The sequence below is a fragment of the Cnephaeus nilssonii genome, assembly GCF_951640355.1.
Source record: "Cnephaeus nilssonii genome assembly, chromosome: 13".
In the NCBI taxonomy this organism is placed as follows: domain Eukaryota; kingdom Metazoa; phylum Chordata; class Mammalia; order Chiroptera; family Vespertilionidae; genus Cnephaeus; species Cnephaeus nilssonii.
The window spans coordinates 5141281-5165201 of NC_137084.1; the positions used below are offsets into that span (position 1 = coordinate 5141281).

General features: G+C 56.4%; 5 protein-coding genes across 6 annotated transcripts; 3 read left to right on the forward strand and 2 right to left on the reverse strand.

The window, feature by feature from the left end:
• Positions 1-772: 772 nt before the first annotated feature.
• On the reverse strand, positions 773-4679 carry CDCA5 (cell division cycle associated 5). Its single transcript, XM_079787006.1, has 7 exons — positions 4534-4679; positions 4290-4384; positions 4109-4174; positions 3994-4029; positions 2894-3313; positions 1512-2703; positions 773-1465 (listed from the first exon to the last, which is right to left on the reverse strand). Exons 1-6 carry the CDS (start codon positions 4577-4579, stop codon positions 2623-2625), a joined length of 744 nt encoding a protein of 247 aa, XP_079643132.1. The 5' UTR covers positions 4580-4679; the 3' UTR covers positions 773-1465; positions 1512-2622.
• Positions 4680-4818: 139 nt separating this feature from the next.
• On the forward strand, positions 4819-9267 carry ZFPL1 (zinc finger protein like 1). Its single transcript, XM_079788248.1, has 8 exons — positions 4819-4958; positions 5273-5382; positions 5685-5796; positions 7506-7699; positions 7796-7868; positions 7942-8085; positions 8317-8440; positions 8934-9267. The coding sequence occupies exons 2-8, from the start codon at positions 5281-5283 to the stop codon at positions 9118-9120; spliced, it is 936 nt and encodes a 311-aa protein (XP_079644374.1). The 5' UTR covers positions 4819-4958; positions 5273-5280; the 3' UTR covers positions 9121-9267.
• On the reverse strand, positions 9253-11967 carry TMEM262 (transmembrane protein 262; the record flags this gene model as incomplete). 2 transcript variants are annotated; one of them, XM_079788252.1, is made up of 3 exons in its annotated part: positions 9791-11967; positions 9618-9694; positions 9253-9517 (listed from the first exon to the last, which is right to left on the reverse strand). In XM_079788252.1, the coding sequence occupies exons 1-3, from the start codon at positions 10244-10246 to the stop codon at positions 9253-9255; spliced, it is 798 nt and encodes a 265-aa protein (XP_079644378.1). In that variant the 5' UTR covers positions 10247-11967. The 2 variants fall into 2 exon arrangements, with proteins under 2 accessions (XP_079644378.1, XP_079644377.1); XM_079788251.1 differs by having other exon boundaries at positions 9291-9517; positions 9595-9694.
• Positions 11968-12493: 526 nt separating this feature from the next.
• VPS51 (VPS51 subunit of GARP complex) lies at positions 12494-19074 on the forward strand. The gene is made up of 10 exons (XM_079788247.1): positions 12494-12799; positions 13282-13411; positions 14926-15072; positions 15153-15372; positions 15489-16206; positions 16545-16760; positions 16963-17181; positions 17580-17701; positions 17794-17881; positions 18379-19074. Exons 1-10 carry the CDS (start codon positions 12575-12577, stop codon positions 18637-18639), a joined length of 2346 nt encoding a protein of 781 aa, XP_079644373.1. The 5' UTR covers positions 12494-12574; the 3' UTR covers positions 18640-19074.
• TM7SF2 (transmembrane 7 superfamily member 2) lies at positions 19058-23536 on the forward strand. Its single transcript, XM_079788250.1, has 10 exons — positions 19058-19121; positions 19424-19620; positions 19723-19777; positions 20081-20275; positions 20353-20456; positions 21975-22094; positions 22182-22350; positions 22789-22869; positions 22957-23079; positions 23365-23536. Exons 1-10 carry the CDS (start codon positions 19073-19075, stop codon positions 23523-23525), a joined length of 1254 nt encoding a protein of 417 aa, XP_079644376.1. The 5' UTR covers positions 19058-19072; the 3' UTR covers positions 23526-23536.
• The last annotated feature ends 385 nt before the right edge of the window (positions 23537-23921 follow it).

Sequence of the window (23921 nt, forward strand, 5' to 3'; positions counted from 1 at the left end):
AAGCCTGTTTAGGACTTGTAGGTGGGAGGCACAAGGGCTCAGATGACAGAATTGGATCAAAAGCCAAAGTGGAAAGCTTGGCCTTGAAAAAAGGGACCTGCTTTCCTCTGGGTGAGGCAAGGAGATAGAAGGGAGGTGTGGGGAGGCTGTAAAAACTGAAGAATTGAAAGGTCTTGGTTCGCTCCGTCTAGGAGGCAAGGACAAATGTAGAGACCTGACAAGACTGGTTTGTGCCACCCACGTGCAAACGCATGGATACCTGACTAGTTCCCCAGGGGCTTCTGCACCAGGCTGGGCCGGCGTGAGGAGCGGGCTCCTGGGGACGGGGGACAGGGAAACAAGGGCTTGGCTCAGGATGGGAGGGTTTGTTCCCAGGCTCTGGACTAGGGGTCCTCAAACTTTTTAAACAGGGGCCAGTTCACTGTCCCTCAGACCGTTGGAGGGCCGGACTATAGTTTAAAAAAAACAACTATGAACGAATTCCTATGCACACTGCACATATTTTGAAGTAAAAAAACAAAACGGCAAAAACACGCACATGTGGCCCGTAGTTTGAGGACGCCTGGTCTGGACGAAGCTTTTAGCAGCCTTATCCTGGAACTCCCGTTGAGGCAGGTAGCCCAGCCTTGGAAGAATGGTGTGAGCAACTGGATAGAAAGATATGGGGGATGGGGTCAACCCTGTGACACAGCCCAAAGGCTTAGCTTCCTGGGCCTCACACCCTCAGCTCTGCCTTTGACCCAATGAAAGAAACACAATCTCGGAACAGACAAATTCTTCAACCAGGTTTATTTAAAAAAAAAAAAAAAAATTCCCTTAAACTCCACATTCTTAGTTTTTCAGGGAGAGAAGTTTGCAGCAATAACATCAACATCATCTGGCTACTCCTGATTCTACAGGACTAAAACAATTCTCAGGAGTCCTGCCCACCAGCCAGTGAGGAGGTTTCTTCAGGTGTGGCCCAGAGCTCAAGGACATCTGGCCCACCTTGACAAAGGGCTTGCTTGTAAGACCTGACAAAGCACAAAGCGTGGAACAGGTAGTCTGGGACTCCCGGGCCTTGTGAAGAGCTTCATCAATGCCGTGCAGGTAACTGAACAAGCATACCTTCCCTGACACTCTGCTATCCACTAGCCTCTACTTCCACAAACCTGTAAGTGTGCAAAGGTTCAACACGTGGGGGATGGAGCAGTGTGGTTGGGCAGCCTTTGAAAGCACACCTTTTACCAGCATGAGAAGAGAAATGGCGGGAGCGGGGTTCCTTGAAGACAGGAAGATGATCTTTCTCTGCCCCCTAGCTCAACTCCTAGCACCTGCCTCAGGCAGTGTCCTCCTGTGGCAGGGCACTAAGGAAGCTAAAGGTTAACACTGCTATCGACCCCTGCCCCTTCTGGAACGCGAGAAAAGCTTCCTAGAACTTTACATGTGTAGCCGCAAAATGCCAGCGGGACTAGGACTGCTTAACCTATATGTGTAGCTACAAAATGCCAGCGGGACTAGGACTGCTTAACCTATGTTTTTGTTCTAGAGCTGAATAGACTGTGAACTTTAGTTTGTAAGAAACAGATGTGCATGACAAGAGGGGTCACCTCCTGCCATGGGCCCCTTCCCAGCCGAGCCTCAGGTTCTATAGAGGCTGGAACCTGTGGTACCTGGTGCCACACCCCCAAATTCACCCTTTGCCCTACGTGGCCAGCACTCCAGCGGCCTTGTTTTTAACCGAATACCTCAACAGCAGAACACAGAAATATGAAATACAGCTTCTAAGGAGTAAACGCCTATGGTCCGAAGCCAACTAAGGCTTTCCCACTCTCCTTCTAAACCCGATTCTACTGCCTGAGTGTCCAGCTTCTTCCTCAGATAGAACTGTCCCAAATCCACAAATTCTCTCCTGGACCATCTAGAGAATCTAAGAAAACCCAAGCCTTTTTACATAGATGGAACCAGGCCGCCAACAGAAGGCAGCTCAGGAGAGAAAGCCTGCGGCCACTCTGGCTGCGGGTGCCTGTTTCTTTTCTTTTTAAATATACTTTTATTGACTTCAGAGAGAAAAGGAGAGGTAGAGAGAGAGATAGAAACATCAATGGTGAGAATCATTGATCGGCTGCCTCCTGCACGCCCCACTGGAAATTGAACACGCAACCCAGATATGTGCCTCGACCAGGAATCAAACCGTGTCCTCCTGGTTCATAGGTCGATGCTCAACCACTGAACCACACGGGCTGGGCTGGGGATGCATTTCTGTTGGGGCTGGCACAGGGCAGCCACATTCCGCAACAACAGTAGAGATGCTCTCACCCACAATCCTCAGCCCTGTAACCTCCTCCTGCTGGGCCAGTGACTCTCCCTCCCAAGTCTGTAGCCCAACTGGAAACTGGCCAGGACACTGCAGGAAGTAGGGAGGAGATGGGGGGTCACTGACTATAGCCAGGACACCGGCCAGGCGAACCCTATTTCCTACAGCTGCCACCGCACAAACACTCAAGGGCAGACCTCACGTGCAGCAACAGCACATGCACAGGTAACAAGGCCAGGGAAGGGAACCCCAAGTGTCTGTTGCACAGGAAGAAGAGGCTATGTACAGGGGGAAGGAAGTCTGGCTAGGTGCACCCCAGTTCCATCTCATTCAACCAGGAGATCAAACTGCTCAGCAGCTTCAAACTCAGCATTCATGGCTGCAGCCCACTCATCCAGCTCCGATTTCTGAGGGAAGAGAAATGGGAGGCAGGTGAGTGGGGAAGAGGACATGTTGTCTGGAGCATGTCTACCCACACCCTGCACGCAGGTGCTATCTTTCCCCCAAACAACCAGAACTGAGCCCCAGCCCTTCACGTGTCCTGGCATCTCCCAGTATGTCTGCATGACCGCAGAGGCAGGCCCCTGCCCCACTCACCAGGATCTCTGGCACCTTCTTCTTCTTCTTTTTCTCTTTCACGGGTGGGGAAATTCCAGGGAGAGTCGTGTCTGGGACCCAAGGATTCCCAGGGACCCTGGGGACCTCGGTTAACTTTGAACACACCAAAGGTGAGACTCCAGACAGGTCTTCTGTCCCCAGCAGCCTCTCGAAGCCAAAGCAGGATGGGCGGCCTGGGGTGGAGGTGGAGGCACAGTGAAGGGGGTCCAGCCGGCTGTAGGATCGCCTGACTTTCTTGGACATGTCCAAGTCTCTGGTGTCCAGGTCTCCATCACTGGAGTTTGGTTCAACATCTGGGGTGTGCACAGGAGTGGCAGGGACACTAAATTTCTTGAAGAGGTCCTCCTTAGTAGGCTCCTTGGTAGGAGGATTGTTTTCTTTTTCCAAGGAAAACGCAATCTACCAGGACAGAAGAGAGAATGCCTCCCTGTTACTCGGCTATATTACTTCCAGGAAGCCGGAGGAGATTTAGGGTGGAAGGAAAGATCCACTGGACATACATGTTTAAAAGGAAAAGAGGAGACAGGTTGGGTGAGAAATCAGACTAAGATAGACATGGGGAAGGGGAGAAAAGAACAATTGGGCATTGCTTCTGAGGAGTGTGGTTTTGTGCCTCTTTTAAAAAGACTCACCACCGCCTACCGGTGCGGCCAGCTCTGTCTCCAAAATGTGACCAGGGAGTAAAACAGAGCAGCAGGGAATAAAACAGAAAATCCCTGTCTCCATGGAGCATTCTAGTGGAGGAAAACAGATAATACGTGGGGGAGGTGGGTGGGTGGGTGGGAAGAGAGCAACCAAAGATCTTGTATGCATAACCCATGGACACAGACAATAGAGTTGTGAAGGCCTAGGTGGGGGGTGGGGGTGGGCTAGAAGGAAAATGGCAGAGGATACCAGGGTATCAAGACCTAGTAAGTCTACAGGAGGAAGCAAGATTGGCAATGCATACAGATATGGAAAGACAAACTTTCAAAATACTGCAAACAGCACCCTAAGCAGATGTGAGCAGACACCATGCCCCTTCCCAGCTCTAGAATGTCCTGGATTCCACGCAGCAAAGCAGATGAAAATGAACTCACCCTAGGGCTCCTTCGAGGCGAGTGCACAGATGGGATCTGTGGAGACAACACTAATTGATCACATAGCCAGCCCCCAATTTTGCTCCCCACCCACAACCCCTCTCTCAGCCCTCACCTTTACAGTATGAGCCACAATCTTCTTCAAGACGATGGGCTTTCTGACTGGAGTCGCACGAGGTGCCTGGAGAGGAGGGGGTGACCATGAGCTCTATCCTAGCCCAGGGGCCTCCTGGGAAGGAGGCGCCTCTGTGGAAGGAGGCGCCTCTGTGGAAGGACCTGAGGAATCCCGGGCTCACCTTCGGGCAGATTTCAGGGAGGATGTTGGGAAGATCGGAGCCTGATTTCCGCTGAGACCTCCGCAGAGACTGAGTAGGAGGTGAGGCCCTCGGCCCTGGAAAAGAGACACAAGGTTCCCAAACAGGCCCGTCGGGGGCGCCTTCCCGGTCCGAGCCTCTTCTGGCGGTTGGGGGAGGGCCTCCCTCACGAAACTGCGTCCCCCAAACACTTGGGCCCCATCTCTCCCGCGCGCCCTCCGCTCACCGGAGCCCTGGGCGGCCCCGCCGGACCGCGTTCGCCTCTCGGACATATCTTGGCCTCGACCTTCGCCGCGCCGCCACCGCGGGTGGTGGGGCTCGCGCCAACCGCAAGGCTCCTTCGAAGCAGAAACGTTCGAACTACCCGCCTCACCCGTGAGGAAGCGGAAGTGACGCAAGGCGGGAGGGGGAAAGAGGGTCCGCTCTCCACCCGGCACCACGTAAAGCGTCTCGGGGGCGGGGCCAGTGGCGTGCTTGCGTCATCGGCACGCGCCGCACCCGGAAGAGACGTGGCAGCGGAGGGATAGTCGGGGCGGCCGGAGCTGGAAAGAGCTGAGCCGGAGGTCGACGGGGCGCGGTGTCTACCCCTCGGACCAGCGCTCCCGCTCATCGGGACCGGTGCCGCGGTGCATCAGTAACACTGAGAGTGGGGTCTGTGGAGAAAGTGGGGGCGGGGCTTGGAGGGGTGGGACCCAGGAGGGGCCCCTGGGGGCGGGGCCGGTGGTATCTGAGGGACGCTGATGGTGGAGCCTGGCCGGGGCGGGATTCAGGAGGAATGAGGGGGGGTCTTCGGAGGAGGGATTTATGCTGGGGGCGTGGTCCGGAGTGAAGAGGGGCGCTGGGCCGACAATTGGGGCTGGCACCAATACAAGAGTGTCTAGGGGAGTAGAAACGAACTTGGCTGGTGAGTGCCTAGTGGCGGCCACCAGAACCTGGCTCCCTACCAACTCAGGCCCCTTCTTCAGGGTGGACCATGGGGCTTTGCAAGTGCCCCAAGAGGAAGGTGACAAACCTATTCTGCTTCGAACACCGGGTCAACGTCTGCGAGCACTGCCTGGTAGCCAATCACGCCAAGGTGGGGCCTTCAAAAGAGCGGCTGAGCAGGGCACTGGGAGGGCAGGTAGTATTGGCTGCTTCCAAATCCATGAAGGGCCAGGCGCTAGAATGGAAGCTCCACGAGGGCCAGGACTTCATTTATTTGATTCGTTGCTATACCCCTAGCCCTTAAGATATAATCTGGCACACAGTATGTGCTCAGTAAATGTTTATTGATTGAACAAATGTGAGAAGTCTTTGCGATGAGAGATAGACCATTGGGTCTTGGGTAGCTGGGTTGTGGAGCCCCTGCTCAGTTGTGACCTCTCTCTCCCACTCCAGTGCATCGTACAGTCTTACCTGCAGTGGCTCCAAGATAGCGACTACAGCTCCAATTGCCGCCTGTGCAACACACCCCTGGCCTCGCGGGAGACGACCCGCCTTGTCTGTTATGGTGAGTCCTGGGGGTTTCAGGACAGGCCCGTCTTGGTGGCTGGTTTCCACGCCCTCCGAAAACAGCAGGACAGTGAGTCTGCCTAGCTAAGGAGGTTGGAGCCCGAGTTCCCAGTCTTGCTAGGTTACATACATGTTGTGTTAACTCAGGCAAGTCATTTTCCCTTCCTAGGCCTCAGTGTCTTTCCCTAAAAATTAAAGCTGCTAGCCCTCCAATCTTGAGGGTTGAGGGAAAATCAGTCAAACGTGTGGGTGTGTTTGTGTCTGTGAGCAGTAGCTGGCCAGACCAGGCATGAGCTGAAAGCATGGGGCTTTCAGGCATTCAAGATTCATTACTGAGCCCTGGCCATTTTTGCTCAGTGATTAGAGTGTTGGTTTGAGAACTGAAGGATCTTGGGTTCGATTCCCAGTCAAGGGCACGTACCTTGGTTGCAGGTTTGATCCCAGACCCTGGTTGGGGTGCATGCGGGAGGCAACCAATCAATGTGTCTCTTTTTTAAAAATATGTATATGTATTTATTGATTTCAGAGAGGAAGGGAGAGGGAAAGAGCGATAGAAACATCAATGATGAGAGAGGATCATTGATTGGCTGCCTCCTGCACGCCCCCTACTGGGGATCAAGCCCACAGCCCCAGGCATGTGCCCTTGACTGGAATTGAACCTGGGACCCTTCGTCCACAGGCCAACGCTCTATCCACTGAGCCAAACCAGCTAGGGCTCAATGTGTCTCTTTCACATCAATGTTTCTCTCTCTCTCCCCCCCCCCTCCTCCCTCCCTTTCACTCTCTTAAAAATCCTCAGGTGGGGATTAAAAAAAAAAAGATTCATTGCTGATTCCAAGATTGAATAGAGAAGAAAGGAGTTTCCCACAGTAAAGTCTGCTGAAAGAAGTCAGCAGACATGTCATGACATTGACCTGACTCTGGTCTAAGAGTCTTAGTTTCACTTTTTTTGTTGTTAATCCTCATCCAAGGATTTTTTTCCATTGATTTTTAGAGAGTGGAGGGGGAGAGACACAGAGAGAGAAACATCAATGTGAGAGAGACACATCAATTGGTCTTAGTTCCACTTTTTGAAGGAGCTAGTGCAAAAGAGTGAGCTCCACTAAGTTTTTCAGTGTCAGGATGTGGATATATGTGCATGAATTTTATGTGCATGTGTCTTTACATAAGTGTTAGTGTGTTCATTAGTACTTATAGGTGAGTGGGTCAATGTGTGTGAACATGACTACAAGTGTGTTGTGGGGTTGCAGGGAGAATGTGTGGGTGAGGGTGCTCAAGTGTTAGCAAACAAGTGCATGTATAGATGTGTATGTGTGAGTTGGCATTTGTGTTTGATTATGTATATGTAAGCCTATGTATATTTGTGCCCATAGGTGTGTACAAGCACACATGTGCCTCTGTGTGTGTCTAGGAAGCTTTTCTGAAACTGTTCTTGATTGGCAAATTCTTCCCACCCACCCCCACCCCCCAGTGGGCTGGCGAGCTTTGTAGCATCTGTTTTGACTTAGTGAGATGGTGGTAGCCAATAAGGCTGAAGGCTTAGAGAACACTGATGAAATGGACCTAGGGTGAGGATGGGAAGGAGGCGGCTCTGGGCTACACATATGTGTGTGTAGATCCCTGCAGTGTGCTGGGGGCTGTTGCTGGGCGAGAGGCCTAAGTGCCTTCTTCCTCATGCCTCTTCTCTGCTGTTTCCTGGGCCTTAAGATCTCTTCCATTGGGCCTGCCTCAATGAACGTGCTGCCCAGCTACCCCGAAATACAGCACCTGCTGGCTACCAGTGTCCCAGCTGCAGTGGCCCCATCTTCCCCCCAAGCAACCTGGTGGGTCCTGTGGCCTCTGTGCTGAGAGAGAAGCTGACCACGGTCAACTGGGCCCGGGCAGGACTGGGCCTTCCTCTGGTGAGAGTCCCTCTGTGTGTCTGTCCATCTGTCTTGGGCCAAATAAGTGAGTGGGGACAGCACTGAGCAGCTGGTGAGACAGGTTCCTTCCTCCAGATCGATGAGGTGGTGAGCCCGGAGCCCGAGCCCCTCAACACTTCGGACTTCTCTGACTGGTCCAGCTTTAATGGTGAGTGGTGGTCTCCACCTACTGTTGGGGCCCTGGCCTCCCTGCTCTGCTGACAGCTGTCTTCCTGCCACAGCCAGTACCCCTGCACCAGAAGAGATAGCCAGCACTTCTACTGCCCCAGCCTTCTACAGCCAAGCCCCCCGGCCCCCCGCGACCCCCAACCGACCTGAGCAGCACACAGTGATCCACATGGGCAGTTCTGAGCCCTTGACTCACGGTGAGCCAGGGGATTGCCCGGGCCAGGGGAGTGGAGTGGGGTGGAGGGAGCTCAGGGCCCCAGAGACCCACCGGAGGGACCCTTCCTCACTCCAAGCACAGACGTTACCTACCCACAATTCTGAGACATAATGTCAGGCTTCGAAGGGCCAGGATCTCCTCCTCTCCCCTCCCCCCCTGCTGTGGGGCAGTTTCCCTGAGCCTGTGAATGCTCGTGGCTCTGCCCTTGCAGCCTCGGCCCCAAGGAAGGTGTATGACACACGGGATGATGATCGGGCGCCAGGCCTCCACAGGGATTGCGATGATGACAAGTACCGTCGCCGGCCTGCCCTGGGCTGGCTGGCCCAGCTGCTCAGGTACACAGGGTTATGATGCCAGGAAGGGGGAGGAAAGGAAGTGAGAGCCAGAGGCCCCGGGCACAACGATTTCGTGACAAAAGGGGCCTGACCTGGGTACCCAGGTGTTGGGCTGTGTAGAGGCTTCAGCTTGACAAGGAAAGTCTTCTGTCTGCCCCCTCAGGCTGTCCCTTGGCCTTACATATGAGGTTTGGACTCGGGCTCTTTGAGGTCCCTTCCTGCTTCCACACCATCCAATCTATGACTGTCCCCATGCCTGACACATTCCCGTTTCCAGAACAGTCACTGCCTCAGCTGGTTCAAGCTGCACAGTCACCCTTGTAGCGGGCAGGGACAGGGATGATCTTCCCCATGGCACACTTGAGGAACTGAGTGAGGCTCAGGAATGGTGGCGCTGGGGCCAGAAGATGAGTGTCATGATCAGGGCTCTTCTCCAGGCCACAGGGCCACCAGGGACTGGGGGCCTGATCTGACTTTCCCCTCGTCCCCCCAGGAGCCGGGACGGGTCTCGTAAACGGCCGCTGACCCTGCTCCAGCGGGCGGGGCTGCTGCTGCTGCTGGGACTGCTGGGCTTCCTGGCCCTTCTTGCCCTCATGTCTCGCCTGGGCCGGGCTGCAGCTGACAATGATCCCAACCTGGACCCCCTCATGAACCCTCACATCCGTGTGGGTCCCTCCTGAGCCCTTGTTGTGGCTGGGCCAGCCTAGGACCTGGGGCCCTGAAAAGCGGAGATGGGCAGGTCTGCGGGCCCTTTCGCTGCTCCTCTTTCTCAAGTCTGAGACACTAAGATCCCAGACCCAAAGCCGAGTCCACTAGAGTGGCTGTAGGCTGGGCCTGGGGTCCCTGCAGATCAGGTGTCTGTCTTGACCTGCTTCCCCTGGGTCTCTGGCCTCCCACCCCCAACCCATGAAGGAGCTGACAGGTGGAAATAAATGGCAGACTTTATTAAAATTCCCAAAGCCTCCTTTTCCTTCCCCCTTCTCAACCCAATCCCCAAGCCTCAGTGGCTCTCCTCCCGGTACTGCATGGCCAGAAACTCCAGGGACAGGCGGTTGAAGAACATGGCTGTGTTGAGCACTGAGCGGAGGAGAGAGCCCCCATCAGCCTTCCCTGCCACTTTTCAGGGTTCCAAAGGTCCCCATTCCCTCACTCACTCAGGATGACCAGGGCAAAGCACCGAGCAATCTTGTAATCTTCCATCTCAGCGTAGAGTGACCCCATGGCGGCCCAGCAGATGCTGATCACCTTGGAGAACTGTAGGCCCCATCCAGTGGGAGAGTGACCCTCTGGCACAACTGGGGTTTCCATCAGTCCCTGGGCTTCCCCCAACCAGCCCCTGCCCTCACCTACCATCAGGACAACTGTGTAGCGGAAGCTCATGCGGTCGTAGTGGTAGGTGAAGCAGAAGTTGTACACGTCGCTGGCAAAGATGAGCAGGTGTATAAAGAAGAGCAGCATTGCAGCCATGGTGAGCACCATGCCTTTCGGGAAGAAGAGCATCGCAATACGGTCCCGCCACCGCATCCTGGTAGCAGCACAGACGGAGGTCAGTAGAGCTTGAGCGAGCAGACAACACCCAGGAAGAGCAGCTGACCCCTCTGCTGCTAGAGTGCGCTGTGTCAAATAGCAGTGGGATTCTAGAACCAGGAGGACATTTAGGAGACAAGATTCTAGAACACAGGCTGGTTCCAGCCAATAGAGGAGTGTTTCAGGGGTGGCCAGGGGAGCTCTGAATTGTGGAGGGGTGGTGGGCTGAAGGTACAGATCAGTAGGTCTTGTGTTGAAGGGACAGCGTCTCCACATCATCCCACCTCGATACTTGGCATGTCTTCTCACCGAGTCCTCTCAACAGTTCCACTGAGGAGTTAGTGTGGGCATACTACAGATGAAGAACTGCAGCTCAGGAAAGTGTGTGGGGGTGTCCCAATGAGGGGAGGCCTGGGCTCACAAGCTCCAGGTATTTGCTTCAACACCTACCAGAAGAACTAAGGGAAGGGGAGGGACCCGGGACCTTCCCCATGCCCTCCTTAGATGTGGCCCTACGAAAAACTGGCTTTTCAATCCTCTCCCCAGATGTTCAAGGACATGATCTGACCAGCTTCCCCCTCTGCCACCTTCCTGTGCTCGGAGCATTTTCACACCCATTGTCTCTCATTCCAAGAGTCCCATGAGAAAGCTGGGGCTGATGGCATAAATCCTATTTTACACAGGAATCCGGGGTACAGGGAGGGATTGTCAGCTCAAGCTTTCACAGCCAATGAGTGAGAGAGTCAGTACTGAGACCAAGATCTAATTCTACCTGTGGCTGTGGAATGAGAAGGGACAGTTAGAAGCCAAGAAGAAAACATTTCCTCCCTACATGTAAGAGAAAAAAACTCACCTGACCAGCGTGGCTCAGTGGTTGAGCATCGGCCTAGGAACCAGGAAGTCAAGGGTTCGATTCCACATATGCCTGGGTTGTGGGCTCAGCCCCTAGTGGGGGAGTGCAGGCGGCAGCCAATCAATGATTCTCTCTTATTGATGTTTCTGTCTCTTCCTCTCCCTTCCTCTCTGAAATCAATAAAAATATTTTTTAAAAAAACCTCCAAGCCCTAACCAGTTTGGCTCAGTGGATAGAGCGTCGGCCTGCAGACTGTAAGGTCCCAGGTTCGGTTCCAGTCAAGGGCATGTACCTTGGTTGCGGGCACATCCCCAGTAGGAGGTGTGCAGGAGGCAGCTGATCGATGTTTCTCTCTCATTGATGTTTCTCTCTATCCCTCTCTCTTCCTCTCTGTAAAAAACCAATAAAATATATTTCTAAAAAACACACACAAAACTCCAAGACTGTCAATAAAATAAGCCTGAAAAATGGCCAGAAATGGTGTAAAGGGACATGTAAGTTCCCAGCAACTAAAGTTGAAAAGGAAGGATTTAATGTTGAACTTGTCCACCCCCATTGCCACCTGCCTGTCTGCCTGGGACATTAGGACCCAGGTCAGGTCATGGCCCAAAGTCTTCCGCCTCCAATGGGTAGGGTTAGAGCCTGACCTGACCATCCATGCTTGCCGCCCAGACTCATTAATCACAACAGCCCCTCAGAGCTCCCTCCTGACACATTAAAGGGGTGATGTCCCAATGCCCAGCCATGGTCCCACTGTTGAAACAATTGTTTGCACCTCAGTTCTCCTTTGACTACAAATAAACATTTATATATTAGGGCTCCTAGCTCAATGCCATTTAAAGTATAAATCTGCTTTTGTTTATTTTAGAGAGAGAGAGGAACATCAATTGGCTGCCTCTTTCATGTTCCCTACTGGGGATCAAGCCGGAAAACTGGACATATGTGCTGACTGGGAATTGAACCTACAGCCTCTCAGTGCATGGGATGATGCTATACCAACAGAGCGTCCTCCCCTGCACCAAAAGGTCACCAGTTCCATTCAAACTCAGCATGTCTCAATTTGAACTCCTAGTCATCCCCTGTCCTCTTGAGCTCTTCATCTTGGTGAACCGGCACCTTTACCCAAGTCAGAAACCTGAGAATTATGGTCAAGTCTCCACTCAACCCCTCAGCACATCCTATCAGTCACTTAGGATCTGCTGAGTGTGTCTTCTAAACACGGTATATTTAAGTGCACCAGAACTCCTTGGGGACTTTTTAAAAAGGAGCTAGGTCTGGGGGAAGCCCAGTCTTAAAACACACCACAGGGAATTCTGATGCACGCCAGAGAACCAGGCTTCCAGAGGCTGCACTAGAGGCACCGTGTGGCGTACGGTATGTGCATTTAATTCTCACAACTCCCCTGTGAAGAATGTACCCCAATTTTAGGAATAGGGGTGGCAATGGAACCCAGGCAGTGGCAGGAGGCCAGGCACAAGCTCTCTGATTCTACAGAAAGCAGGTCCTTGTCTTCGGGGTGCGGGGGAGCAGGGTTAGGAGCCACTACCTGCCTTCCCTCCACCTGAGAAGCTGGCGGAACCAAGAGCTCTCGGAACCTCTTCGCTCGAGGAGGAAAGAGGCGGGGGAACTCTAATCTCGAAGGACCCAGGACGGCGGAGGAACGTTTCTCCTGAAGGACTACCTCGTTTCAACAACTTTATGATTCCCGGAAGTGCCTCCTCCCAGCCTCACTCCGGTGGGCTGCAGTTGGCGCGATGGCGGCTGCAGCCGCAGGGCCTGGCCCGGGGTCTGGCCCTGGGGACTCCCCGGAGGGGCCCGAGGCCGAGGCTCCGGAGCGTCGCAGGAAGGCGCACGGGATGCTGAAGCTTTACTATGGCCTCTCGGAGGGGGAGGCGGCGGGGCGCACCCCGGGGTCGGACCCCCTGGACCCGACAGATCTCAACGGGGCGCACTTCGACCCGGAAGTGTATCTGGACAAGGTAAGTTTATGCGGGGCGGGCGGGGGGGAAGGGGGAGGGAACCAGGCCCCGATATATTGCACCCCCAGAACATGCCCCCGACTCTGTTACGGAGGTGAAAGAAGCAGGGGCTCGTAAAGGGAAGACGACCCTCGGCCAGGCAGCTGGGACAAAGCTGGAGTCTAAGGGGGCGTGGGCGGGTTCGGCCTGGAGTCTGAGGTCCCCTGATGTTTTGACAGGCCCCGGGTAGTGGGCGTGGCCCCGCCGCTGACAGGCTCTGGACTGGGCCTTGGATGCGTCTGAGGATTTCAAAAGCTGACAAACCCCAAATGTGTTTCCCCAAACCTAGTAACTCCTGAGCTATGCCACTTGTAGACTCCATTTCGGATTCCTGATAGGGATGGGAAAAGGGTTTTCTTGCACCGAAAGCCTTCCAGTTAGGGGCAAGGGTTGGGGACACGAGTACCCTCTGACCTGAGCACTAAACACCCCGTTTCCTCCAGTTGCGTAGAGAGTGCCCCCTGGCTCAGCTGATGGACAGTGAGACGGACATGGTGCGGCAGATCCGGGCTCTAGACAGCGACATGCAGACCCTGGTCTATGAGAACTACAACAAATTCATCTCAGCCACAGGTGATTCCCACTGGGACACGCCCCTCTCCGTCCCACCTCCCCCAGTTCCTTCCCTGAGTTGGAGAGCTAGCAGGGGATTTAGAAGGAGGAGATCCAAATTCCAGCTCTGCCCTGATACTAACCCACTCTCACCTCTCTCTGTCAGAGCTTCTGTGGTCAGATGACTGTAGAGGTAATAGCTGCTCTCAGAGTGTTGTTTTGAGGACCAAAGGGGGAGGAAGGAGAAAATGACGTTAATTTATCTGATGTACTTGGAATACCTGGCACTAAGGATGCCTTAGTAAGGGTTCGTTCCTTTCATTAGTGGTAGCTTTCTTCTCTGGTTCCGGTCTGTCTTGAGGATGGGCTTGCCTCTACCTTCCTTCCTTCCTTCTTTCCTTCATCCCTTCCTTAATTCCAAGAAAGGAAGGGAGAGGGATAGAGAGATAGAAACATTGATGAGAGAGGAACATCATCAATCGGCTGCCTCCTGCATGGCCCCGACTGGGGAAACCAGGAATCAAAGCGGCAACCTCTTGGTTCCTGGGTCAATGTTCAACCACTGAGTCACACCGGCCAGGGCCCTTTCATCTTTTTAATTAAGCAAAGAAACAGAAAATGTATGATATTAAGGGACACAAAGATGCCATGGCTGGCTAGCTCTGTTGGTTAGAGTGTCTTTCCAATATGCCAAGGTTGCATGGCCAATCCCTGGTCAGGGGAGGCAGTTCTTGCTGAGGACAAGGGGAGGGTGGCACAGATGAGGCAGAATGGATGGCATTGAGGCGGTCAGAGAACAGAGACTCAAGGATGTCCCCCAGGCTCACCTATAGGGGTGTTTGAGTCCACAAGGAGGTGACTGATCAGGGACCGAGAGGCATGGAAAGAGGACACAGGGACAGCAACGGGGGAGGGGGATAGTTTGATGGCGTGGTCTTCAAAGAAGCAGGGGTCTTGCAGGGAGGAGGAGTGGAACCTGTCTGGAAGCGTTAAGGGGCCAGGCCCTGAGGTGCCTGGGTGTGAAGGCCGAACAGCCTCCTTGGCCAGGTTTCTGTCGGACAAAAGGGAAAGACCCTTCTGAAAAGATTGGCCGTGTTCTGGAAGGCGGGTAAGAGGGTTTGGGAAGTCTGAAGGAGATAAAGCTGAACAGGCATTTATTGTCTCCCCAGTGCCAGGCAGTGCACTGGGCACAGAGGATGCCCCTGGGGAACAGCAGACAGGTCTCTGCAGGTGCCCTGTGCCCTCCTTTGGCTCTGGGCATCTCCCGAGGGCAGAAACTGAGCTGCCTTCCCACTGCCCCAGGGCTAGGGACACACACGGGGTGCCGGAAAACACCTGCTGCGCTGGCATAATACCCCTCCCCCACTCACTGGGACCCAGCACCATCGCAGCCCTCGGTGCCTCAGGGCAGTGTGGGCTCAGGCCTTTGGGAAGAGGGCGTGTGAGAGCACCTGTGCTGTGTCCTCAGGCTGAGTGCTGCCTGGCACTGCGCCCCTCCATCTCCTTTTCCCTCTTCTGCGCCCTGGCCCTCGCAGACACCATCCGGAAGATGAAGAATGATTTCCGGAAGATGGAGGATGAGATGGACCGGCTGGCCACCAACATGGCGGTGATCACAGACTTCAGCGCGCGCATCAGTGCCACACTGCAGGACCGCCACGAGCGCATCACCAAGCTGGCAGGTGGGCCCTGCCCCAGTGAAGGTGCTAAAGTGGGCCGCCCTTGGGGCTCTGAGGCTGACACCACCTGCCCTCGCCCCCAGGGGTCCACGCTCTGCTTCGGAAGCTGCAGTTCCTCTTCGAGCTGCCCTCGCGCCTCACCAAGTGCGTGGAGCTGGGCGCCTATGGGCAGGCGGTGCGCTACCAGGGCCGTGCGCGAGCCGTGCTGCAGCAGTACCAGCACCTGCCCTCGTTCCGTGCCATCCAGGATGACTGCCAGGTCATCACAGCTCGCCTGGCCCAGCAGCTACGGCAGCGCTTCAGGTGTGGCCTCTGGGTCCCCCTCCTACCCCTGCCCTGCACTTTCTCTTCTCCCCCAGCCCCCCCCCCCCCCCCAAATTCTGACTTCTTGCTCTACCCTGCCATCTTCCTCCCGGTAGGGAGGGCGGCTCCGGTGCCCCTGAGCAGGCGGAGTGCGTGGAGCTGCTGCTGGCCCTGGGCGAGCCCGCAGAGGAGCTGTGTGAGGAGTTCCTGGCACATGCCCGAGGGCGGCTGGAGGAAGAGCTGAGGAGCCTGGAGGCAGAGCTGGGGCCCTCCCCTCCTGCCCCTGATGTGTTAGAATTTACCGACCGTGGAGGCAGCGGCTTTGTGGGGGGCCTCTGCCAGGTGGCCGCAGCTTATCAGGAGCTGTTTGCGGCCCAGGGCCCAGCAGGTGCGGAGAAGCTGGCCGCCTTTGCCCAGGAGCTGGGCGGCTGCTACTTTGCCCTGGTGGAGAGGCGGCTGGCGCAGGAGCAAGGTGGCAGCGACAACTCGCTGCTGGTGCGGGCACTAGACCGCTTCCACCGGCGCTTGCGAGCACCTGGGGCTCTGCTTGCTGCTGCTGGGCTGGCCGACGCTGCCACGGAGATCGTGGAGCGTGTGGCCCGGGAGCGCCTGGGCCACCACTTGCAGGGCCTGCGTGCGGCCTTCCTGGGCTGCCTAACCGATGTGCGGCAGGCGCTGGCTGCACCTCGCTTGGCTGGGAAGGAAGGCCCTGGCCTGGCCGAGTTGCTGGCCAATGTGGCCAGCTCCATCCTGAGCCACATCAAGGCCTCGCTGGCTGCTGTTCACCTCTTCACCGCCAAGGAGGTGTCTTTCTCCAACAAGCCCTACTTCCGGGTATGGCCTGCCCCTGGGCACTTTCTTTTTTTTTCCTGGGCATTCTTTTATTCATTCTGCAGAGTGGTAGCTACCCAGGCACTCTAGATGTGGTTTCAGGCTGTCATGAGGAATACTGGCAGAGCCTGGAGGGATGGGGAAGGGTGTGAGGGCATCTGCAAGCTGGGTCCCCAGTGCTGGTCCCTTCCCTAAGCAGAGCAGCTGCTCTGGGCACTGGAATGCAGGATGAAGCAGTCCCTTGGTGAAGGGCCAGGGCATTTAAGGTTCCAGCAGAGGATCACTAGCAGCGCCTGCCTGGAAGAGGGGACCTGCTGTATGTCCGCCCTTCCTCCTCACAGGGCGAGTTCTGCAGCCAGGGTGTCCGTGAGGGCCTCATTGTGGGTTTCATCCGGTCCATGTGCCAGACGGCTCAGAGCTTCTGTGACAGCCCTGGGGAGAAGGGGGGTGCCACGCCGCCCGCCCTGCTCCTGCTCCTCTCCCGCCTCTGCCTGGACTATGAGACGGCCACCATCTCCTACATTCTCACCCTCACTGATGAACAGTTTCTGGTGCAGGTGAACTCCCAGCTCATGGCAGGGTAGGGGATGGTGGTGCTGGGAAAGCAGGAGGCTAGGCAGTGCCGTCATGGTCAGGCCAGCTGCCTGTGCCCAACCCAACCTCCCCCATGCCCAGCCTGTGCCCAGCTCCTGGTTGGCAGTGCCCCCTGAGCTTCCCCCAGCACCCACTACCTTTTTGTCCTCTGCATCCCTGGCTCAGGACCAGTCTCCAGTGACACCTGTGAGCACACTGTGTGCAGAGGCCAGGGAGACGGCACGACGGCTGCTGACCCACTATGTGAAGGTGCAGGGCCTGGTCATATCACAGATGTTGCGCAAGAGCGTGGAGACGCGGGACTGGCTCAGTACCCTGGAGCCCCGGAACGTGCGCGCTGTCATGAAGCGGGTGGTGGAGGACACGACGGCTATTGACGTGCAGGTGCTGGCAGGGGAGCGCCGAAGGTGCAGGGCGAGGGGGTGCTGGGAAACACCCTCCGAGGGTGAGACTGCAGGGGCCAGGCAGTGCCTGCATCCATGGCCTCATTCCTCCTCAGCCCAGGAGGCATCATCACCCCCATTCCTTCCAAGAGGCCGAGTCACCCAGAAAATAAGGGCCTCAGTATCGTTGTGTCCACCTTTACCCCACTCCACTACCGTAAATAGTGACTGGGTAACAGTGAGGTTCCAAGCCTGGACTACCTGTGATTCTTGTAACAAATGTGACTTATAGTAAATTAGTGTGTAGCTTAGGGCATCCTTAGCCCTTGCCCAGGGCACCTGGTGAGCTGGAGGTCCCCTGTACTCTGGCCTCTTTGCAGTGTCTCCTTCCACCACCAGGTGGGGCTCCTGTACGAAGAGGGTGTTCGCAAGGCCCAGAGCAGTGACTCGAGCAAGAGGACCTTCTCGGTGTACAGCAGCTCCCGGCAGCAGGGACGCTATGCACCCAGCTATACACCCAGGTCTGCTGGTCAGACTAGCCCCTTGGGGGATGGACAGAGGTTAACGGGTGCAGGGTGGGCTCTGAATGCTTGTCCCCCCCACCCCCATCCAGTGCCCCAATGGACACCAACCTCTTGAGCAACATCCAGAAGCTGTTCTCTGAGCGTATTGATGTGTTCAGCCCTGTTGAGTTCAACAAGGTTTGAAGTCACCAGTGAACCCCCCTTCCAGGGTCCCCACACTGGCTCAGGGAGCCCTTAGCATTCTGTCCCCCCAGTTTTTATCCGAGGGGTGTTTCCGGGAATGAGTATCCAGAGCCTCACCATCCCATGGCCCTTTGCCCCGACCTTGGTGTGCTCCCAGCCGGTGTGTGGGTGCTGATCTAGTGTGTCTGGCTCTTGTGCTGTTTCCCACAGCAGTCCTGGGTCCTCCCCAGGGTTCCTGTTCACACCACGGTCTCAGCCCCGCCCAGCCCACACTCAGGGACATGGTGTTCTTCTGACTCCGTAAACCCCCCTCCCCTTGTCATTGCTGACCCCCATCTCTGCCTGTGATTGCTGGGCACTCCCTGTCCGTTTGCCTCCCTCCCTGGGCTTTCCATGCCATCACAGCCTCTTATTGTCTCCCTGGCCCTAACGGGGGTGCCCTTCCCCAACACCTGCTGTCGGGAGCTGCATCCCCGTGTCCCTTCCCGCAGGTGTCCGTGCTGACGGGCATCATCAAGATCAGCCTGAAGACGCTGCTGGAGTGTGTGCGGCTGCGCACCTTTGGGCGCTTCGGGCTGCAGCAGGTGCAGGTGGACTGCCACTTTCTGCAGCTCTACCTGTGGCGCTTCGTGGCCGACGAGGAGCTTGTGCACCTGCTGCTGGACGAGGTGGTGGCCTCCGCTGCCCTGCGATGCCCGGACCCGGTGCCCATGGAGCCCAGTGTCGTAGAGGTCATCTGCGAGCGCGGCTAGGCCCGGCCATGGTCATGCACCGGCTTGCCAGCTGCCCCAACCCGCGCATCCCTGGACCTCCAGCCCCCCTGGCCCTTCCCCTCTTACTTCAACACCCGCAAAATAAAGATGTGCTGTCTCCTCCCTCTCGCTTGCAGGGGCGGGACTTGAGGGGGTGGAGTTGTGAGGCTGAGGCTTAAGACGGCCTATGGGGTGCTTGCGTCGGACTCGCCCCCAAGAGCCGATTGGCTGATGTGCTGGGCCCAGGATGGGCCGGGGGCGGGCCCGTTTAAAGACCTCAGGATGGACATGCGCTGTGTCCGAGCTCCGCCCGGGACAGGTGCAGGCCACAGGGGACGGATTCCTCGCGTCGCCGAGCCCATCTGGGGGATGGGGTGGAGGGTGTTTCCTTGACGGATTTTCGTGAACCCCACCTCCCGGCGGAGCAGAGACCATGGCTCCTCAGGGCTCCCGGGCCCCGCTGGAATTCGGGGGACCCCTGGGTAATGGAGCAAAGAAGGGGGGAGCTACGAACGGGGGTGGGGTAGAATCTTTGACGGGTATCCGGGGGCAGGGGGATGTGAGGGAGTGTCTGGAGAGGGGGCTGCAGAGCGGGGTCTGTGGAGTGGACAGAGTCGGGGAGCAGGAGGAGGGTGTCCCAGGGAGTCTGGAGGCGGGGACCAAGAAGGAAGTTCGGGAAAGGTGCTGAGGCTGGGAACGGGATGCGGGCCAGGGCGAGGGGGATGCTGACGGGGGTCGGCGGGAGTTGGGGAGCGGACACCTGACGCGATCGGCCCCCTCCCAGGCGCCGCGGCGCTGCTGCTGCTGCTCCCGGCCACCATGTTCCATCTGCTCTTGGCGGCTCGCTCCGGGCCGGCGCGCCTCCTGGGCCTCCCCCCGCACCTGCCGGCCCCCGAGGCGCTGTGGAGCCCGGCGGCGCTGCTGCTGTGGCTCACCTGGCTTGGCCTGCAGGCGGCCCTCTACCTGCTGCCGGCGCGCAAGGTGTGGACCTGCCTCCGGACGCGCGTGGGAGGGGGGCTGAGGGTAGGGCTCAGCGAGGAGAAAGGCACCCTCAACCCTAATCAGAGCCCTTTGTGCCTGCAGATGGCCGAGGGCCAGGAACTGAAGGACAAGAGTCGCCTGCGCTACCCCATTAACGGTGCCTGGGGCTGGGCCCTTTCGCGGGAGTTGCGCGGGTGGGCTGGAGCTCCAGGTCTTGGGGTCTCCCTCTCCTGCACACCCCCATCCCTCCACCCTTTCCTGCAGCATTTGCTGCTGCTCTGCACCTCAGCAGCAGCTGACGTGATCTGAAAGCCAAGGTGTCAGTCTAATGGCTTGGGTCGAGGTCTGTGACCTCTTGGCTTTGAGCAGTGTTTGTGTGTTTCGGGGCGGGGGGGGGGGGGGGGGGGGAGACGGAGAGGGGGGGCGTAGTCCCCAGGACTCACCCTGTGCTGGGGTTCAGGCTTCCAGGCTCTGGTGCTGACAGCCCTGTCGGTGGGCCTGGGGGTGTCAGCTGGGCTGCCCCTGGGAATGCTCACGGAAATGCTCCTGCCCTTGGCGTCGGTGGCCACCCTCACCGCCTTCATCTTCAGCCTCCTTCTGTATCTGAAGGCTCTAATGGCCCCTGCCTCCGCCCTGGCACCCGGAGGGAACTCAGGTGAGAGGGTCCCAGTGGGTACAGATGGAGGCAGCTAGGGGTGCTTGCTTGCAATTTCACTCTCCGTCCTTCTCCAGGCAATCCCATTTACGACTTTTTCTTGGGACGGGAGCTCAACCCACGCATCGGTTCCTTTGACTGCAAATATTTCTGCGAACTGCGGCCTGGCCTCATCGGCTGGGTATGCTGGGCATGCTGGGCAGGGCTAAGTGGGACTTGGGCCAGCAGGAGGGGTGGGACGGATGAGCAGTTCCTGGGCAGGGCAGGTGCAGTATTGCCCAGACATCATTCATTCATCCCACAAATACTTGTGGGATCTAATATGTGTCCTAGGGACTGAGATATAAGAAAAAATTACAGAAAAGGAAAACTGTCCTCATGGAACCTACATTCTCATGGAAAAGACAGACAAAAGAATAAGTATATATAGCATGTCAAGGGATGCTGAGTGCTGTGGAGAAAAGCAAGGCAGGAAAGAAGAGGTGCAATTGTGTTTTTTTTTAATCCTCACCAAGGGTGTTTCTATTGATTTTTAGAGAGAGGAGGGAGAAATACTGATGTGTGAGAGAAACATTGATCCATTACCTCCCATTTGCGCCCCGAACAGGCATGGAAACTGCACTGACCCGGAATTGAAATCCAAACCACCTGAGCCACCCCGCAGGGCGAGGTGCAGTTTTAAATGAAGCAGCCAAGTGCAAAAATCTACTTCGAGACGGGAGGGTGGTCCTCTGTTGCCTGCTAGTCAAAGTAGTGCAGAGCTTAGACCTGAGCACTGCGTTTACAGCCCATCCATCGCTGGTGTCTTTGACTGACACGCCAGCTGTGTTTCTTGGTTATACTCAGTGCTGGACTGTGGTCAGGGTTTCCCCAAGGTCCCTCAGGCCATCCCGGAACCCTCACTCAGGGGCAGGAGGAACGCCAAGTGCCACGCTCTGTCCTGATGTATGGAATGGGATAAAGAGCTTCTTCCTAGGCCCTTGCTGGTTTGGTTCAGTGGATAGAGCGCTGGCCTGCGGACTGAAGGGTCCCAGGTTCAATTCCGGCCAGGGGCACATGCCTGGGTTGTGGGCTTGATCCCCCCAGTAGGGGGCGTGCAGGAGGCAGCCAATCAATGATTTTCATCATTGATGTTTCTATCACTCTCTCCCTCTTCCTTCCTCTCTAAAATCAATAAAATATATTTTTTTTAAAAAGGAGCTTCTTCCTAGGATTATTATGAGGATTCCAAGGGGTAACAGCACCTCGCCTACTGCTCCAGGTGGGGGTGCTCAGTCAGGCTGGCTGCTAGCCACCATTGTGAGCACTTCCTGTGTCACCCATCACTCCCCTGAGTCCTCGGGCAGCTCCGTAATTATCTCCATTTCCCACATGAGGGCTTTAGAGAGGGTAAGCAACTTGCCCAAGTGGGGAAGCTGATTCAAAACCAGATGTGTTTTAACTCTAAAGCCTGCAGCACCCGCCTATGCCCTATGCTGCTCTCCCAAAGGGAACACTACAGGATACGGCGAGAGAAAACAGCTGGGAACACCTCCGTTGCAGGCTCTCTGGGAACAGGGGCTGGGTTCATTTGACAAAGAGCTGGAGAGTTAGTGGCTGACATTTAGATGGGGAGAAGCTGGCCACTGCCCTACCCAGTGCTGCCCACTCAGTGGAGATGGGCTAGGGACAGACTGTCCTGTCTCCTCCCAACCCCCAGGTGCTCATCAACCTGGCTCTGCTGGTACAGGAAGCAGAACTTCGGGGGAGTCCCTCCCTGGCCATGTGGCTGGTCAATGGCTTCCAGTTACTCTATGTGGGTGATGCCCTCTGGCACGAGGTGAGGTTGGACTGCTCAGGGGAAGCAGGGGAGACTGCCTGAGGACCTTGTGGGGACTACAAGTGTGTCTGGGTCCTGTCCCTGCAGGAAGCGGTACTCACCACCATGGACATCACACACGACGGATTTGGCTTCATGCTGGCCTTTGGGGACCTAGCCTGGGTACCCTTCACCTACAGCCTGCAGGCCCAGTTCCTGCTGTACCACCCACAGCCCCTGGAGTTACCCATGGCCTCAGTCATCTGCCTTGTCAATGGTCAGTCAGGAACGGGCAGCAGGCTGGGTGCATGCATTTCTCCCTCCCCTTTCTTATGTTTTATATATTTTTATTGATTTCAGAGAGGCAAGGAGAGGGAGAGAGATAGAAACATCAATGATGAGAATCATTGATTGGCTGCCTCCCGCACGCCCCACACTGGGGATAGAGTCCATAACCTGGGCATGTGCTCTGACCAGGAATGGAACTGTGACCTCCTGGTTCATAGGTTGACACTCAACCACTGAGCCACGCCAGCCGATCTCATTTATTGTTTATTCAGCACCCACTAGGTAGGTGCTAAGCCTCACGCTCTTCTCTGAAGCTGGGGTGGGGCCCTGGGGTCCAGGCAGACTGGGTTTAGGCTGTGGGGATGATCAGGGTCAGGCAGAAGCACGTGGTCCTCAACCCTGACTGCCCGCTCACGCTTCCCCTCAGCTGTTGGTTACTACATCTTCCGTGGAGCCAATTCCCAGAAAAACACCTTCCGGAAGAATCCTTCTGACCCCAGAGTGGCCGGTGAGCTGTGTTTCTAGGTTGCCATGAGTGAGGTGGGGCAGCTGGGCTTCCTGGGGGTCACCCATCCTACCGTCTGTCTTCCCCCAGGCCTGGAGACCATCGCTACAGCCACGGGGAGGCAGCTGTTAGTGTCTGGGTGGTGGGGTATGGTCCGTCATCCCAACTATCTCGGAGACCTCATTATGGCTCTGGCCTGGTCGTTGCCCTGTGGTGAGTAGCTTGGGTAGGTACTGCATGTGTGTGGGGGCAGATGGATTAGAAACCACAGGATACCCAGCCTGGGTGCAGAATGAATAGGGGTGTGCCTCATATGAGGGAGTAGTCAGGGGGCTGGAGATGGACTCAGGATGTGACTGGGACAGACAGCACTGCTGGCACCTTGCTGCAGACCCGGGACCTTTCACTACGGAGCCCTAATGCCCATGAGCTATTAGGTGTGGAAACCTTGGTGAACTGGGGGTCTGGTTGAGTGGTCACAGAGCCCCCTCCCCACAGGGGTGTCCCACCTGCTGCCCTACTTCTACCTCCTCTACTTCACTGCGCTGCTGGTGCACCGTGAGGCCCGGGACGAGCAGCAGTGCCTGCAAAAGTACGGCCTGGCCTGGCGGGAATATTGCCGGCGTGTGCCCTACCGAATTGTGCCCTACATCTACTGAGGTGGCTCCCCCCACCCAAGGTCGCAGCACGTGCCCACCGAGCGGCCAGCACACCCTGCAGCAGGAGCCTGGGCACCTCTAGGACTTAAAAGCCTGCACTCCATCCTGCCGAGCTCCAACAGGCGGGGTGACAGCCTCAGAGCGGTGGTTGGGAGCAAGGAGAAAATGAAGGCAGCACCCAAAAACGAGTGGAGAGGGTGCTCTTACTTCTTGGATAAACATCTGGAACCCTTGGTACCACTTCTCTCCCTTTCTGGGACAGGGGTGTTTAAATATTGGCTGGGTCAGCCCTGATTAGGGAGAAGCTGAGGTTTGTGGACCCAAGAATCGGGGAAGTGTGTGTGTGTGTGGGGAACAACAGCTGTGTCTCAGAAATGGGCACTCCCAGCAGGCCAG

What these genes read in the sequence shown, in the direction of transcription:
- ZFPL1 (XM_079788248.1), top strand. Translation starts at nt 5,281, where the DNA reads ATGGGGCTTTGCAAGTGCCCCAAGAGGAAGGTGACAAACCTATTCTGC. An exon ending in TGACTGGTCCAGCTTTAATG is followed by an intron (nt 7,869 to 7,941) that starts GTGAGTGGTGGT and finishes TTCCTGCCACAG; the next exon opens with CCAGTACCCCTGCACCAGAA. An exon ending in TGGCTGGCCCAGCTGCTCAG is followed by an intron (nt 8,441 to 8,933) that starts GTACACAGGGTT and finishes TCGTCCCCCCAG; the next exon opens with GAGCCGGGACGGGTCTCGTA.
- CDCA5 (XM_079787006.1), bottom strand. Translation starts at nt 4,579, where the DNA reads ATGTCCGAGAGGCGAACGCGGTCCGGCGGGGCCGCCCAGGGCTCCG. An exon ending in CGGGGCCGCCCAGGGCTCCG is followed by an intron (nt 4,385 to 4,533) that starts GTGAGCGGAGGG and finishes TCTCTTTTCCAG; the next exon opens with GGCCGAGGGCCTCACCTCCT. An exon ending in AGAAGGTGCCAGAGATCCTG is followed by an intron (nt 2,704 to 2,893) that starts GTGAGTGGGGCA and finishes CTCTTCCCTCAG; the next exon opens with AAATCGGAGCTGGATGAGTG.
- VPS51 (XM_079788247.1), top strand. Translation starts at nt 12,575, where the DNA reads ATGGCGGCTGCAGCCGCAGGGCCTGGCCCGGGGTCTGGCCCTGGGGAC. An exon ending in CAGCTACGGCAGCGCTTCAG is followed by an intron (nt 15,373 to 15,488) that starts GTGTGGCCTCTG and finishes TCCTCCCGGTAG; the next exon opens with GGAGGGCGGCTCCGGTGCCC. An exon ending in GCACCCAGCTATACACCCAG is followed by an intron (nt 17,702 to 17,793) that starts GTCTGCTGGTCA and finishes ACCCCCATCCAG; the next exon opens with TGCCCCAATGGACACCAACC.
- TM7SF2 (XM_079788250.1), top strand. Translation starts at nt 19,073, where the DNA reads ATGGCTCCTCAGGGCTCCCGGGCCCCGCTGGAATTCGGGGGACCCCTG. An exon ending in CCTGCGCTACCCCATTAACG is followed by an intron (nt 19,778 to 20,080) that starts GTGCCTGGGGCT and finishes GCTGGGGTTCAG; the next exon opens with GCTTCCAGGCTCTGGTGCTG. An exon ending in GTGATGCCCTCTGGCACGAG is followed by an intron (nt 22,095 to 22,181) that starts GTGAGGTTGGAC and finishes CTGTCCCTGCAG; the next exon opens with GAAGCGGTACTCACCACCAT.